Source organism: Camelina sativa, chromosome 4 (genome assembly GCF_000633955.1).
Source record: "Camelina sativa cultivar DH55 chromosome 4, Cs, whole genome shotgun sequence".
Taxonomy (NCBI): domain Eukaryota; kingdom Viridiplantae; phylum Streptophyta; class Magnoliopsida; order Brassicales; family Brassicaceae; genus Camelina; species Camelina sativa.
This window is the reverse complement of record NC_025688.1, coordinates 6047176-6064311: the sequence shown is the minus strand read 5'-3', so window position 1 is coordinate 6064311 and position 17136 is coordinate 6047176. Positions and strand designations below refer to the sequence as shown.

The following is a 17136-nucleotide window of genomic DNA, read 5'->3' as shown; positions in this document are numbered from 1 at the left end:
TTAAACAACAATATCTATGAATAGCTCAAGGAGTATTATTATATTATTTTTAAAATAGTCGTTTGACCAAAAAAAAAATATGATTCAGACATTTCCGCGCACAGTACCACGATTCATAGACATTTCACACCTTTCCAACTTATTAAAGCAAAAAAAATCGCATGATCCATCGTTTTAGTTGGGTGGATCTCCTCCTATATATATTTTGTTTTTTTCTTTGTTTTTTTTTGTCGACCTATCTTTTGTTCTTTTCAGCCGTTATGCATTATAGAACGGACGAGATCCACCCAACTAAAATGATCATGCGATATTTTTTGCTTTAATAAGTTGGAAAGGTGTGAAATGTTTTGTTATTGTGCTCAGTAGATTTTGAAAGTTAAAGGAAAAGGATTTTAGTATTTTACTAGTTTAGGCTACTTCTGGTGCTTCTCCACGTTTGATCAAATAACTGTATTACGGTGGTTGTTGGTTTAAAACTTAAAAATAAAACCAAGGGTTTAACCGTAATCCAGTGTCAATTTGAAAGAGTCTATAGTAAGAAATATATCATCAAGTAGCATCATTACGAGAAAAATATATATTTGCATGTACAATGGTGGATTCTCAAGACAGTTTTCATCAATAAAAAAATAAAAAATAATAGAAAGTAAGGGAGTGTTATTCAACAAAGGTTTTTAACAGATTTAAAATATTAGTAGATTTTAGAGTCAAATAGTTTTATAAATGCTTTAAACGTGGATTTAGATGTCATTAGTGGATTTAAAAAGTTTTACTCATGGTTTTGAAAGTCACTAGTGGACTTTTTATTTTAGTTTTGAAAGTAAATAAAACAAAATATAACTAATCCATAAATTATGTTGTGAATTAAAACCAAATAATTAAACTAATGGAACTGTTTAATTACGTTACGTTACCTTGGTAATGCAACTGTTAAATTATGTTAAGCCCACCTACTTTAGTCCATTGCATTTATTGGACTCTTTGAGTAGGCTTGATTGTCCTTTCTCCTTGGGTCTTTTGATAGAATACTACACAATCCATAAGCTTATGTTCCATGATCAGACTAAATTTAGGAGAAACTAATAACAACTCAATTCTTATATCGAATTAAAATATATAAGCATCTGCATTAGCATCTATGATCAAATCTCTATAGTTTATGGGGGTTACTTGATATAGCTTGTTGTACGCCTTTCCTGTAATCCACAAACATTTTCGGTAACAGGTGGTCCTTCACAAAGTTCTCAGTGAATGTTGATAGCTTGCTGTACGCCTTTTCCTTTGGCCATGTTATTCTATTCTTTTATCATCAATGTTGATAAAACATCAATTTTATTTTCCAACGGGTGTAGCTGCTTATGCAAAACAAAACTCTCAAATAACTTATGAAACAAGAAAGAGGTAAACATGAAGAAAATTTGAGAGTCAAATTTCGCGTAATCATGACGACGACAACGAAGACGACAACGACGATGACGAGGACGATGATGACGACGACGATGACGACGACGACGATAACGACGACGATGACGATGACGATGACGACGATGACGATGATCGTTNGGTCCTTCACAAAGTTCTCAGTGAATGTTGATAGCTTGCTGTACGCCTTTTCCTTTGGCCATGTTATTCTATTCTTTTATCATCAATGTTGATAAAACATCAATTTTATTTTCCAACGGGTGTAGCTGCTTATGCAAAACAAAACTCTCAAATAACTTATGAAACAAGAAAGAGGTAAACATGAAGAAAATTTGAGAGTCAAATTTCGCGTAATCATGACGACGACAACGAAGACGACAACGACGATGACGAGGACGATGATGACGACGACGATGACGACGACGACGATAACGACGACGATGACGATGACGACGATGACGATGACGATGATCGTTGACGACAACGAATTGATTTTATTGGGAGAGATAATTATGAAAAGAGAGATGAAATACTTAAAAATTGTTAGGATTGTATTTGTTTATGTTTTGGATGTAAAATACGTTAAAATCTAAAGTGAAACAAAATCCATTAGAAATAGAATAACAACGATTTTATAAGTGATTTAAAATTATCTAACAAATGTTAAATCCAATAACAGCAGATTTTATTGTACTTTTTAAAATACCTAATTGAATAACGCTGAATTTTGAAATACACCCAACTCCATTAAAATCCAAGGTTGAATAACACCCTCTAAGAGTGAAAACTGAAAAGTGAGAATATGAAAACTTTTGAGAACCTCGTGAGAAACTACATATACACATGGCAACATATAATTGGTTTAATTTTTTTTTAACAATAAATAACTAAACTAAACAATCGATATTAAAATAGTATATTTGAAAGAACTCTCACCGGAAGTGGAAGCTCTTATCTGGGCAATGAGCTGTATGATTGGTGCAGATAGCAAGAAAGTTGTTTTCCTCACAGACTGTTCTGATTTAGTGGAGATGGTGTTTTCGCCTTCTGAGTGGCCTGCTTTCAAAACATATTTGGATGTAATTGAAAAAGATAAGGATGAATTCTTTTCATTTTCTTTAGTCCAGATTCCCAGATCACAGAATGGTTGTGTAGACAAGCTGGCGCGCCGTGCTAGAGTGGAGTCGCATCCAATTACCTTTATGAACACTTTGATCTTGTACTTTGAAAAAAAAAANAAAAAAAAAAAAAAAAAAAAAAAAAAACTCCCACTGTTAAACTTTGAATGTTACTTTATTAAAACCGGTTCAGGTTCGGTTCGAATATATTTTCGGACTTTTGGTTCGGATATTCAAAACTTCGGTTCGGGTTCCGGACGATTAGGCCCCATCTTATAAAACGGCACGTAGTTTCTATCCACTGGTCTTTAAAGAAACAAGTTTGTTCTGAGACTAACTTTTAAACAAACGGCAGGTAGTTTAAATTACTAAAACGTAGGTAGTGCGTCGTCGTCTGCTTTCTTCTTCGTGCGACATACACCTCTGGGTTTGCTGAAGATTATTCTGGGAAAAAAAATTCCTCCATCACAAATTTGATTCGTGTTCTTGAACCGATCGATTCAAAACCACATGTACGTATCACATAATCGTATTCCCTTCTTCTATGAATCTTCGATTTCCCTTTTTTCGGATTTCTCGCTTTTTTCTTGATCAGGAAACACTCGGTGAACCGGCCTCCGACACCTGATGAAGACGATGCAGCTGAAGGATTCGAGAAAGACGAGCTCACGCTTCGTGAAATCATTAACGTCAAGGTTTCTTTTTTTCAGAGCGAAATCGATTTCAATTACTGTTGATTAGACTTTTTTGATTGAAAGGTTTTTTTTTTTTTTTTGTTGTTGTTGGGGAAATGACATGGTGGTATAGTTGGTTGAGAGTGGAGAGAAGGAGAATCTAATGGAGCTTGTGAGAGATAGATTGGTCGAGTGTGGTTGGAAAGATGAGATGAGAATTGCTTGCAGGTTCTTTTATTATACCTTTTAACCTAAATTTCACATTTTGTTTTGAATTCAGATCAATCTTTTGAATTTGGTGTAGTTGTTGCTAGTGCCTTATTAGGGTTTGGTTAAAGCTTCTTAGTTTGCCTATATAAGTTTAGTGAAGAGGCATCATTGATTCTAAGAGTTTCCTCTGAAGTCTCAGTTATGTTTGGAGGTTTAAGAGTTTCGAAATTGGTTAATTGTTGTTGTTGATGATGCAAAGCAAAGATTTTTCAGCTTTTTCTTTTGTTCTGTTAACTGAATTGGATTCGAACAAGCGAACTATCATTGTTTGAGAAGTTGGTTTTTGTTTGGTCGATTAGCTTACATTGGAAAGCTCTTCTTTTGGGAATGCAGGGAGCATGTAAAGAAGAAAGGGAGAAAAGATGTTACAGTTGATGAACTGATCCGAGTGATCACTCCAAAAGGCAGAGGTAAAAAGTTAAACGAATGAGTTTCATTTAAGATTTAAGCGGAACATGGAAAACCCAGTTTCTTATGCCCCGTTGATTCGTTGTGTTAGTAAGTAATCTTGACTTTTGTTTCTATGGATGTTCTTTGTGTATGTGTTTAGCTTCAGTACCAGATTCCGTGAAGGCAGAGCTGTTGAACAGAATTCAAAACTTCATTGTGTCAGCTGCTCTTTGATGGTGTTTTGACATAATTTACTACAAAGATGGTGTTTGTCTCTGTGGTTGTGGTTTCTACTTGTAGCCAAACACTAACCAGAGAGCAACATCTTTTCTGTTGTAAAAATTAGCTTTTTCATATATCAACTCCTTTTTGTAACAAAAACGTTACCATCCTCAAGAATATGTTGTCTCAGTAGTGGATTTTTGATAAACATGGGGTAATGTTAATAGCACTAGATCTGAAAATGTTTTTTTCAATACTTGTGTGATATATCCGGAATCGGGACAATATGCAACAGAACCAACCTGGTTTAGCTCTCTACAAGAAACTACAGTCAGATCAGGACGCATATGCTTAAAAGTTAAACTTGTCATTTAGGACATTTTTTTTCTCCTTAAACAAGCAAACACAACAAATAGTATAGTTCACACCATTTTTTGGCTCTGTTTATAGTCTGTCTTTCTCTTTATATTTTTCTAAATAAATCTCTGTTTCAAAAGAGTATCGAATCTCTCACAAACACAGACACACAGACACACACTCACACATCAGACACGACACGAATGAGAGTAGTCGCTTATTCGGCAGAGCCTCTTCCCCCTTCGATCTTGAAGACATCATCGTTGGCTCAATGTGAACTGTACGTCATGACTTTGACTTCTTCCTTATGAGTTATGTGATCCGGATTAGTACAATGAAAATAAAGAGTCAAAGTAAACTAATCAACGACGTGCACAATTGATATTAGTGTTTAACTTATAGTAATGAATAACAACGACTTGCGACGTGCCCACTATTTGTATAAATATGGTTTTGTCAACGTCAATATTAATTGATGTATATGTTAGTATATCAAGTAGCATTAATACAATTAGAGTATATATAAAGGAACAACTATATTGATCCATTATTACACGAAACCAAAGTCATACTTACCCCAAACATAGATTTGCATTCTCTGCTAACCGCAACAGCTATGAACTTAAGGTTAGAAGGACACGAGCATCGTGTTCGTGTCTCCCTAGTTGACCATCGCAATGTTTTGGATTGCGATGCTTGCGAACGATCATATGGCTTAGGCTGCTGTTGTAGTGAATGCTAGTTTACTGTCCACTTGAGATGTATATCCGTGTTCAACATAAAAGAGATATTAGACCACCCTTCTCATGTTGGGCATTGCCTTAAGCTGCTCACCACTGGAGCTCCTGATCACACCGACCCAAAATGCCATCTATGCGGATGCGGTAAAAACACCACGCGCCTTCTTTATCATTGCTCCGATTGTAAACTCAGTTTAGATGTCGATTGCATGATTAATACCATGCGTGCCCGAGACTATCTAACTGTGCCGTGGCACCAACATCCTCTACTTAAGTTTGATTTTGTGTATAAAATGCTCTGCGATGTTTGTGATAAGCGTGGCGTACATGGCTATTTTTGCCCTCGTTGCAGGCTGGTGATTCATAATACTTGTTTCTCCATATTTGACTCACCAGAGATCACTCACCTTTCTCATGTCAGACACCCTCTTAAGCTTTTCACCAGTGGAGATCCAGATTACACGGAAGACCGAAGTTGTCATATATGTGGAGACGAGAATGCGAGCTTAATTTATCATTGTGATATGTGTAAATTCAACTTGGATCTGCGTTGTGCGATTAGGAAAACCCTACCAGTTTCTCTTTCAAATATGAAGGTCCATGAGCATACACTCACACTCATGCCGAGATTGATCTCCTTCGTCTGTGATGCTTGTGGGACGAAAGGAGACAGGGCTCCTTATGTCTGTGTCCAATGTGATTTCATGACCTTCCATCAAGAGTGTACTCATTTACCACGTGTTATTCACGTCAATCACCATGACCACCGTGTTTCTTTCAAGTATCCTCTTGGTCCTGGGGAATGGAGATGTGGAGTTTGTTGGGAAGAGATTGATTGGTCATATGGGGCTTATTCTTGCTCCCTTTGTCCTAGTTATGCTCTTCATTCAAGATGCGCAACAAGGAACGACGTGTGGGATGGGGAAGAGCTTGATGGGGTACCCGAAGATGTTGAAAATATCGAGCCTTATAAGAGGAATGATGACAACACAATCTCTCATTTCCCTTTTTTTGCTCGTTTCGCTCATCATCTTAGACTCACGAGCTTCAGTAAAGACGATGAAGAAATCAGCTTCTGTGGAGCATGTGTTCGTCCCATCGGTTCGTACACATTCTACAAGTGTACAGAATCAGATTGCAGTTTCGTTCTCCATGAAACATGTGCTAATCTTCGTAAGAAGAAACGACATTTCCTGAGCCCACAACCTCTCTCTCTCGACCTCGAAAGCAAACGAAAAGAAGAAAAATGTGGAACTTGTCATCAAATTTTATGCGAAGGATTCATCTACACTACATATCAGAATGAGAAATTTGACTTGCTATGCAGTTCGATTACTGTGCCATATATCCATGGAGGTCATGATCATCACATTTACTCTACCTCAAACTAGAGTACGGTAACGTGAAGACTTGTCAGAGCTGCGACATGGATGAAACAGAAGTTGTCCTAGGTTGTACCAAATGCAATTATTTTTTGGATTTCCGTTGTGCTACTCTACCATTAACGGTAACACTTCCTAGGTACGATGATCATCCACTAACTCTATGTTACGGTGATGAAAAGGCAAGCGGCAAGTATTGGTGTGATATTTGCGAAAGAGAAATGAATCCAAAGAATTGGTTCTACACTTGTAAAGATTGCGGTGTCACTTTACATGTTTTCTGTGTAGTTGGGGATATCAGATACGCCAAACCAGGAGGAAAGATCGACCGCTATTATGGATTGTTGTCTAACAATAGCCCTTCACGGCCACTTTGCAACACTTGCCATTGTCGTTGCCCAGGTCCCTTCATTCTTCATGATCCATATAACTATTATGGATTACGAAGTCGAGATGGTAGCGACTTCATATACTATTGTTCTTATTATTGTCTTATCCTCCTTTCCAGAAACCGCCGCGGGTCAATGTGCCCACCATGGGCAATAGAACTCAATACTTGTTGAGGTGTTAACTGATGTTCGAGTCTCATACTCATTTATAAAATGTTGTTTTTTGAATTTTTGCTGTTGCTATACTACTGTCTTTTGGCTTCTTCTTTTTTTGTATGAGCTTGAATTGGTTGTTGTTGTGACTAAGGAAATCCTAGTATTATTTATTTTAACTTCCGATCAAATCTATCATCAGAAGTGTCAAAAAAGAATTAATTTTGAAAGCTTGATAATATGCTCAAAAGTTCAACTTGTCATTTAGGACAATTTGTTTTCTCCTTACACAAGCAAACACAAACAGGTAGCTCACATCATTTTTTTTGGCTCTGTTTATAGTCTCTCTTTCTCTCTATATTCTTCTACATAAATCTTTGTTTCAAAAGAGTATTGAATCTCTCACAAACACAGATACACACTCACACATCAGACACGACACGAATGAGAGTAGTCGTTTATTCGGCAGAGCCTCTTCGCCCTTTTGCTTGCCTTAAGACCACACTTACTCTCATCCCTTCTTAGTAAATCATACATTTGGATCCGACTCTTAACTAAATCCCAAAAGCTTACGCTCTTATGGTAATACATATATATAGATAGATTTCATACAAAACCCCCTCACCCCTACGCAACGTGGCATTGCAAAGGTTGACTGTTTCGGCTTATGCAGAACCAGCTTGTTCGCAGAGGTCTAGCAGATCCAATGTCTGCAACAAACATCACAGTCAACACATAATCAAGTCTCAATAAAAGCTCTATATGTAAAGGATCATTACTCATATCAGTTGATGATTATAATGCTTTTACAAAAGCTTGAATGATTTACTTCCAGTTCCACGTTCCAATTCCACATGATGAAAAACAATATAGACTTTTTCTTTTGAAGAAGGTTACTATCACTGTTCAACGAGCACATGACTTTTGCTATCTTTTGTAATATGATGTAACCATTCAATCATGATTTATGCACTAATTTTTCTTGTTTTTGACATTTACATGGACACGCACCTCAGGAACAGAGAGCTCAAGGCGGAATTTTGGACCATCATAGTGGTGAAGAACTGGCCTGAAGGAGTCCTCTTCCAAGGCTTTGCAGATTTTCCTCACTCTGATCCTCACCTGTTACGATTTAAGGGAAAAAAGTTTTAATTGGTACAAGTAGCTCCAAATAAAGACTAAAACAATGAAAATCACTGTGAATTAAGTTTCAACCTGAGCCGGGAACCTTGACTCTCCTTTGCACTTTTTGTCTTCCCAAGCAGTAGCATCAATATTAGTACCTCCAAAAGTTGTTGCCTGAACCAGGAATCATGTCATGGAATAATTTAGTAAATGGTAGAATAAAAAAAAAACCATTGTTACGACAGAAGAAGAAGCACGAGAACAAACCTCAAAGATGCCATGAAGCTGGTGAGTGGTGTAGTTGTAAAGAAACAGGGGCAATCCAGGTGTTATTGCTCGAACAGAGTCTCTGTATCTTGGAGGTAAACCTGACAAATCAAACAACATTTATACGAAATGCAGAGTTAGCAAAACAAAATATTTACTTGCAGTCTGAATTTCAGTACAACACTGAGAAAGCATATTGGAACTTACCAAAGAGGTGACGTTTCATATCCTCCTGCATGGTATCATTGTTGCAAACAAAGATGTAACCACCAAGAACCTCGTTCCTTGGAAGCGTCTCAGAAGCAGGCAAGGTTTTAAACCTCTTGTCAACAGCCAAATTCATCATATTCCCATTATCATTACTGTTGTTGCTGTGTTTGTTGTTGTTGCTCATCTCCTTGTTAGCAACAACATTACCACTATACTTGTTGATTTTAGCGTTGTTACCTCCACTCTTGAAATCATTCTTCTGGAAAGCAGTATTCATATTGTAAACATTCCCTTGCATCGAAGAAGCCTTCCCCATGATCATGGGATCACCAAATTTGGCATCCAAGTTCAACATGTTGAAGTTAAGATTGTTGTTGCTGTCCTGGAAACTAAACTTGTTGTCATTATTAGGCCTGAACTCAGTGTAACCTTTGGAAAGATCAAGATTGTTCATCCTCTCCCCTTTCATCCTAGTTTGCTCAGCTAGCTTCGTTGCAACAGTTGACCATTTGTGATCCTCTGTTGCTCTCGACTGACCTCGTAACTCATCACCCAATTGCCAGAAACTGTCCATAATTCGTAAATCTAACAGAGACAAAAAAAAACAAAAAACCACCGAACAAATCCATATCAAATTCAAAAGCGAATGAACAATTAAATCGAAATATTTCAAATCTCAAAACCCTAATCATCAACTGAACACACAAACTCCCATCAAATTTCAAATCCATCATCCAAAACTGATCGGTAGATTTACAAAAACGAGATTTAGGAGCAGAATCTTAAACACTAGATTTAGGGATTATACAGAAAGATAAATCTCGAGAGAGAGAGAGAGAAGAGAGATTACAGACCTTTTTAGTTGCTTCTTCGTTTCCTGAAAATAAGGGGGGACGTGAGGATGAGAAACCGAAGAAGGAAACAACACGTCAGAGAGGAGAGGAGAATGAAGAAGAAGAAATGGTCCTCTCTCAATGGTTGGATTTGGGATCTGTATTTTATCACAACTCTCTTTACCCAAAGAGCCCTTTGTTTTCTCGGTTTATTACGTTGTTTTGCCATTGCCGTATTGAACACGCGTCATTGCCTCAGTAGCTTTCGAGTTTGAAAGCTCCAAACTTTGGATCCAGTTTTTTCTACCTATAGCTGGACTCATTCTCCACCGTCCGATTTAGTTGACAAAACTACCACTTGTATATTAGATTTTTCCTTCTATTTTTTTTTATTTGTTTGTCGTAGATATTTTTCTTTTTCGCCAGACATATTTTTTAGCATATTCGTGTTCAGTTCAGATATTTTATAATGTTTTTTTCTTTCTTTTGATGTGTATTAAATGTACCTGAATAATTAACATAATAGATTTTAAACTGCAATACATTACAGGATAATTTTTTTTTAAAAAATAATATTTTAATTTATTTTATATATTTCATTTGTTTTGTTTAATTAAATAATAATTTTGTTTGGATTGTCAATTATTAGAACAATAAGGGAAAAAAATACATAAATATATAATTTATAAGCTATTATCGGATTAAGTCACAATTTTACCAATGATTTAATTGTTTTCCAAAATTTTAGTTAAATTACCCTGATTTAATATGTCTAATATTCTTATATTAGTGGTATTGACCAAATAATTAAAGGAAGATTTAACCCGTGTTTCAAAACCGAATTAATAATATTTATATTTAGATTAATGTTAATTCAAACTGTCATGTTAATAACATGTCCCGCTATATAACAACAAACCGTCATATTAGTGGTTTAACCCGTGTTTCAAAACCGTCATATTAGTGGTTTTGGTTGTGTGTTCTGTTTCGTTTGTGAAGTTGGTATTTATACATGGAAAATGCTTGATGAGCAAGAAGTTTACGATCCGTAGTAATAAAAGAAAGATTTTAGTGTTTTCCTATTTGAGTTGAGAACATTATCGCAGAATAATATTCACTTTCTTAACACGGTATATATTATATTAAATGTTTTTCTTATGCTAAAGTTAAATATACCCGATTATTGAGTTTTTAAAGTTGGGTTCTCGTTTTTATGAACTTTATTAACGTTATAATAATTATTGCGATTGTAATCATTTGTTACTCAAACTCGGCTGTGTCATTTAAATTTAAGAGATCATACAGTCTCGAAAATCTATTAAAAGGTTTGGAGATTTTTATGGGATTAAAAATTTAATGCGTAGAATTGTTTTTGAAAAAATCGAAATGTATAGATGTTGTCAAGCTATTTATGGCAATAAATGTATCAAATTAGGTTGATTTAAATAGTTCCATTAAATGAGTTTCCAGGAATTGTTATTTTAGGAAAATAGTTAGGGGTTAATGTTGTAAATAAAACAAATTAAATAACCAAAACTTCAAGAGCATAACACAAAATGTACTTCAAAAATAATAATATAGATGAATGTTGTCCTAACCAAAATCAGATTATGGACATTTTTGAGTAAATAAATATATCCACCTTTAATGGTTACAAGACTATAGATAGGTTTGGTATGAAATATAAATTTTAACAGTGGGCTGTGAGGATTATTAATTTTTGGAAATTTATGTAAGTTTTTCTTGGTTGTTTTGTTGGTATTTGATTTTTTTTTCTTTGTTTGTTTTTTTCTTTGTGATAACAACTTTTTGTTGTTTTGTTTTATCGTAGATATTTTCTTTTTGGACAAAATTCAAATATTTTTTGATACTCACTTTGTCTCAGATTATAAGATATTTAAGTTTTTTGTTCCATTTTATAATATTTTTTTCAAATTTGAATATATTATTTATTTTTTATCTAGCATGTATGGTCATTTGTATTTTCCTGTCTTTTTTCTATTAGTTATTTTTTGAATAAATATTTTATAATATTTTTCTATAAAAATAACAAAACATTTATGATTTCTTAAACATTATGCTTTTAGCTAGAAAATCTAGTAAAATAAAAGAGAGTGAGTAGGGTTTTTTAGATATTTATCCAGCAGGGATATTCAATTAGTGACATATTAAAATTTTAAATTAATTATATCTAAACAAGTAAACATATCTTAACATTTTTAATGAATTTTTTATTAATGCATTTTGTTGTAAAAGTTCCCCAAAATATTCACATCTTTAAAATGGATGTTGATTCTACATTATAGTGAATGCAAACACCACATCATTTGTTTCAATATCATTTATCTCTTATTCTTATTTTTAACAGCAACAATGATTGTTTTGCAGTTGTCTTTCATTTTGGTTTGAGTTTGTCTCAACTTGTCATGTTATCTGAAGAGTAAAATATAAACATATATATGACGCTGATAAGAGTAATTGTAGTTCTGGCTTTCTAGTTTGATCGTATGGATGCATGTATTAACTATATAGTATATTTAAAAGAAAATAAATTTGACAAAACTTTGTGTTGGAATCATTTTGAGTAAGGTACCTAATTTTATTTATTATTTCTACTAAATTTATCTTGTTTTTTCGTAAGATAACTAAATATGTCTATGAGCTGGAACAAAAAGCTGAGAGTTTTGTAGAAACTCACCCACTCTTTCAAGAACCACTCTTTCATTTTAGCAAAAAGAAAAAATTGATGTATTGTTGTGGTTTGTACATATGGAGAATTTTTTTGAATGCATAAACATTCTAATATACTTTCATTGCTCAAATTGTAAAAGGAATGGCAAATTTCATAAAATTATCTATAAATGAAAATTTATTTTCTAAAATTCAGATACATAAATGTCTATATTTTTTTTATCTATAATTTGATATGAATTTTGTTTAATTATCTTTGCAAATGCATTTTGTAAATACTTATTTTCAATGTAAATTGACGCTCATATTTCATATCTTTGTGATAAAATTATATTTCCTTAGATATTATAATTATATTTACAATGGATTTAAATTTTGAAGAGTATCTCTAACCTGGTTAAATAGATACCATATGCAAATGTTTTTGGCTAGATATAGAATTACATATACATGTGGGATAACCTGTTACTTCTCTCAAACTTTTTTTATAATTATATTTCAAAAAATTCAATTGGTTGTTACACAAAGATCATGTCTTCCTTTGATTGCACAAAATCTGATCAAAACGTCTATATTGCACTCTTGTTGTAATCAATACAGTAATACAAATAACGTTAAAGTTGTTATCACATTTGTAGAGTTTTGACATTTATTTGTAAGCTTCATCCAATACATCATCTAATAGATGAACTTTTTTTCACACTCTGTTGATCACGATTTGATGATGTACTAACTAAAATTTGATGTTCTGGACTAGATGAACATTTAAGAGTAAATATTCATTTTCAGTGAGATATTGGAATAATTAAAAAAAATTAAAATTACAAAGTTTTTTTTTGGTAGGGAAATTACAAAGTTTATGTTGAAATACTATTAAAATTACCCAAAAATGATCTAAAATCTTACTAGATTTATTTAAATAGATTTTGAAAAGAGATTTTAGTTTTTAAAATTATTGTACCCAAGTTATTATTAGAATCAGTCACCCATCCATATTTTATTTTAACTATATTAAATGATAATAATAGGTATTTGAACTAGTTGTAACGCGCTGTACTCAAAATATGTTTCAAAATCTTCATAATACACGTGCCTACATTGTAAGTTAACAAAGAAAGCATATACGAATAATTAAATGATTAGCTAAAATAACAAGTAATATGTAGAATCGTGATAAAACATTTTCGAGGAAAATAATTATTTGTTATCATAGAAATGATCCCACATGATATAACCAAATTAACGATTTTTGCAATATATGTGACGATATATACTACTTTTTAGAAACTATGCATGGGTCATGGGTCACATGTGATGACCATTATTACTAAGTTAAATTGTAGTATCACTTTTTCCCGTAATTGATTCTAATCACCCACCTTCAACGGGTGTAGTTGATTAACCATCAAACTTTAATTAGGAACATATATTTAAAGTAATTAAAACAAACCAGGTATTATCATTATCCATTTAGGTATTTGAAAACAAGTCTTGTTTTAGTATCTAATTCTCGAACCTTTTAAAATCCAGTTACATGCGTTTATGTTTTAAAATATTAGTTTGATTCGATAACTTTATTATTAACTATACAATATGGCTTTCTTTAATTGTTTCGGGGAACATATTAATCTTCTTTCATGTGATGCTCTCTACCTTTTTGCAAACCTCTTATCTTCTTTTAATAAATTACTGTTTCCTATCTGTGATTTTACATGTGGCAGGTGAGATTAGTCACATTGCAAGCTCAGAAAGCACTTGTGACTAAGGAAATATTCATAATTATATCTTACACTTTATTCCATATATAACAAAAACTATACAATAAGTTATTTGAACAAAATCTGATAAAATATTTGACAGATTAATTGTCATTCGATAATCTATATATATATATATATATTTTTGGAGACATTTATGAAATAAATTCTGAAGTTTATACATATCTACAAGCATGCTATTGGCATTAATTATTAATTTGTTTTTATTTAATTAATTAATATTAAGTTTCTATTTTTAAAACAAGATTTCTCATCCTAAATAAATTTCCAAAACGGAACCACTCTTTTTAACATTAAATATTAAGTTTATAATTAATTTAATTAATATTAAGTTTCCAGTTTTACAAAAAAATATTTTCTCTATACACAATTTTCCTAAACAATCGGTCTAATCATTAAACGAATTGATTTTCGATCTTGGAAAAAGATGTGTGGCCGAGATTTTTGGTCTCAACGTATTTAAAACTAATTTTTACTTTCACGAGTTTCGTATTATGAGTTTTTGTGGACTAAAAATCTTTGAACATGTTGTCTGACCCGCCTAGCATGGCGGGTTTGGACAATAGAACCAACACTAAAACTATTAGTTTATCTTATATATATTATAGATTTGTAATCATAGTTTTGAAAATTAACTTATAAATTATTTAATCTATGAACTACAAAATATTATACATACTATGACACATTCTTAATATTCCAAAAAAAAATTAAATACACATAAAAATATACACTAACATATATACTATATAGGCATATATATATGTTTAATTCTAGAAAACAAAACAAATCTAGAATTTTATATTCTATCTAACAAAAAAATTAATGTAATTAAGTAATACACTTTATAAAACGTAGGAAGAAGAAAAAAAATTCTAAACAAAATTCTAAATTAATTAGACTAAATTTAATTAATTGAGAATCTGAAAACTAAATAAATTAAAAATTATTATTTAAAATACAGTAATTTATAATTTAGTTCTGCGGTGTACCGCGGGTGAAATCCTAGTTAGTCTACATAAGGGAAGAAAATAAAACATTTAGAGCACTACAAAAAAAAGGTTGTATTAAATCACTTATTTTACATATTTGCATCATGTATAATTGATGCAAATAAGTTTTACATCATTTATATAAGTGATTTATGATTTGGTGATGCAAATATTTTGCATCAGTTTAAAAAATATTTGCATCAATTATTGTTATCGATGTTAAGATGTATCACTTGTAAAAAATGATGTTAAGTTTTGTATCATTTATTATAAATGTTGTTAAATTTGTATCAATTAATATAAGTGATATTACTATTTGTAACAATTATTATAATTGATGTTAAATTTTTGTATCAACTAGAAGTAGTGATGTAAAAATTAATGCCAATTTTTATAATTAATTTCCAATAATTATGTTATTTTCAATTTTTAAATATAATTTTCGTATTACTAATTTATTTGATTAATAAAACATATTTTTTAATAATTATTATATTTTGAATAGCAAAATATTTTTTATTAATCATTATAATTTGAATAGCAAAAACAGTTGAAAATATCTATTAAAATCTCAATAAAAGTATATTTAAATCTTTACTAATTACATCACCATCAAATCTTATTCAAACCCTAGTAAGATACATCATCATCTACTTTTTATAGAAAAAAAATAGTGATATGATCCAAAATTACAATTGAGCAATGATTCCTTCCGCGTTTATGAAACACATCTTGCTTTTGTTCCATGTTACTCTTGCGGACATTATTCCTTCATCTTGAAAACGGTTTCTTCTATAATAGCTACGCCTCTTCTACATGTAGAATAATGATTGTAAGTTGACTATGGCAAAGGATCATTTGAATTATCATGGTGCTTGTGAATATCTTCATACTACAAAAAACAAAAAAAATAACTATCTCTTGAATATTGTTTGATATAGAAAATATTATTTGAAAGTATAAGAATACCTTTACATTATCTTTTCCCAAACCATGTAGGAGTACATACATGTCAATCTCCTCACTGTTTACAAAATCATGATTAGAACATAAACAAAAACTTATAACAAAGCAAAATATGAGAATGAAGGTAATCACAACCTTTGAGATAAATGGAATCGAAGCTTCGACATATGTAGATTTATTGATGAAATTGAGAAAGTAAAAACCTCCCAAAAAATAAAAAGAGCATGAGATGGAGAAGAACTAACAGTTATAAATTAAGTGAACGTGAGATTGAAGAAGAAAATATTGAGGATCCCTCAAAAAAAAAGGAATGAGTTAATTAGTTATTTTTAAGGAAAATGCCATTTTTATTTTGTGGTAAAATATTTAAAACATTTATTACTTGTTTAAAAGAATATTTTTCACATTTTCTAAAATGGAAATTGAGGATATACATGAGATATATAAACAAAATTCGAAATTGTGTTTATTTCGGAACCATAAACAATTTTTAACAAAAATTTATAAAGATTTAAGGTTTTAATAAATTAATTGTTATTATTTTGTATTTATTGCCAAATCAAACAGTGTATATACGGTAGAAAGAATATTATATATATATATATATATATTATTTTGTAAATTAAGAAAAAAACCTAGAATGTAATTAGATATTTAAATAGAGATTAAAAAAACTGAAAATGATTAAAAACTAATAAATTAATATATTTATATATTTATATTCATTTTATTTGTTAATGATTATGCATGTTTGTTTTATTAGCTTCAAATTTCTTAACTGATACAAATTAAGAGTAAATAACATCAGTTCATTTAATCGATATAAAACAATTAAATATCTATATGGTTTTTACAATCGATGCGAAATCATATAATTAGCATAAATTTTTATTGATGTAAATTTGTATCAATTATTTTAAGTAATGTTAGTATAAATTATAAATTATATCGATTGTTTAAGTGATGTAAAATTATATTTTGTATCAATATTTTAAAGTGATGTAAATTAATATCAATTTATATCAATTTTTCTGAATTGATGTAAATCAGATTACTTATGGCATCAGTTATTTGAATTGATGTTAAATGTTATTTTTGTATCATTCATAAAAAAGTAATTCAAATTTAAATCATTTATTTATTTGATACAATCTAAC

At 31.5% G+C, this 17136-nt stretch overlaps 2 protein-coding genes, 1 long non-coding RNA gene and 1 pseudogene across 3 annotated transcripts; 2 read left to right on the top strand and 2 right to left on the bottom strand.

Annotated features, from left to right (window-relative positions):
* LOC104779936 (transcription and mRNA export factor SUS1) lies at nucleotides 2883–4340 on the top strand. The gene is made up of 5 exons (XM_010504368.2): nucleotides 2883–3052; nucleotides 3136–3235; nucleotides 3348–3442; nucleotides 3818–3894; nucleotides 4035–4340. Coding segments are annotated over exons 1-5 (348 nt in total). The 5' UTR covers nucleotides 2883–3050; the 3' UTR covers nucleotides 4109–4340.
* Nucleotides 5070–7121, top strand: LOC104783590 (annotated as a pseudogene).
* On the bottom strand, nucleotides 7367–9726 carry LOC104779935 (B2 protein). Its single transcript, XM_010504367.1, has 6 exons — nucleotides 9574–9726; nucleotides 8717–9304; nucleotides 8510–8610; nucleotides 8333–8416; nucleotides 8129–8239; nucleotides 7367–7827 (listed from the first exon to the last, which is right to left on the bottom strand). Exons 2-6 carry the CDS (start codon nucleotides 9291–9293, stop codon nucleotides 7783–7785), a joined length of 918 nt encoding a protein of 305 aa, XP_010502669.1. The 5' UTR covers nucleotides 9294–9304; nucleotides 9574–9726; the 3' UTR covers nucleotides 7367–7782.
* On the bottom strand, nucleotides 15648–16198 carry LOC104779934. The gene is made up of 3 exons (XR_766611.1): nucleotides 16115–16198; nucleotides 15983–16037; nucleotides 15648–15905 (listed from the first exon to the last, which is right to left on the bottom strand). It is a non-coding gene; the product is annotated as an uncharacterized LOC104779934 (long non-coding RNA).

Excerpts from the sequence above, each read along its gene's own strand:
- LOC104779936 (XM_010504368.2), top strand. Across the intron at positions 3,236-3,347 it reads GTGAAATCATTAACGTCAAG|TTGGTTGAGAGTGGAGAGAA; the intron begins GTTTCTTTTTTT and ends ATGGTGGTATAG. Across the intron at positions 3,443-3,817 it reads GAGATGAGAATTGCTTGCAG|GGAGCATGTAAAGAAGAAAG; the intron begins GTTCTTTTATTA and ends TTGGGAATGCAG.
- LOC104779935 (XM_010504367.1), bottom strand. The coding sequence starts at position 9,293 with ATGGACAGTTTCTGGCAATTGGGTGATGAGTTACGAGGTCAGTCGAGA. Across the intron at positions 8,611-8,716 it reads TATGAAACGTCACCTCTTTG|GTTTACCTCCAAGATACAGA; the intron begins GTAAGTTCCAAT and ends TTGATTTGTCAG. Across the intron at positions 8,417-8,509 it reads AGCTTCATGGCATCTTTGAG|GCAACAACTTTTGGAGGTAC; the intron begins GTTTGTTCTCGT and ends TTCCTGGTTCAG.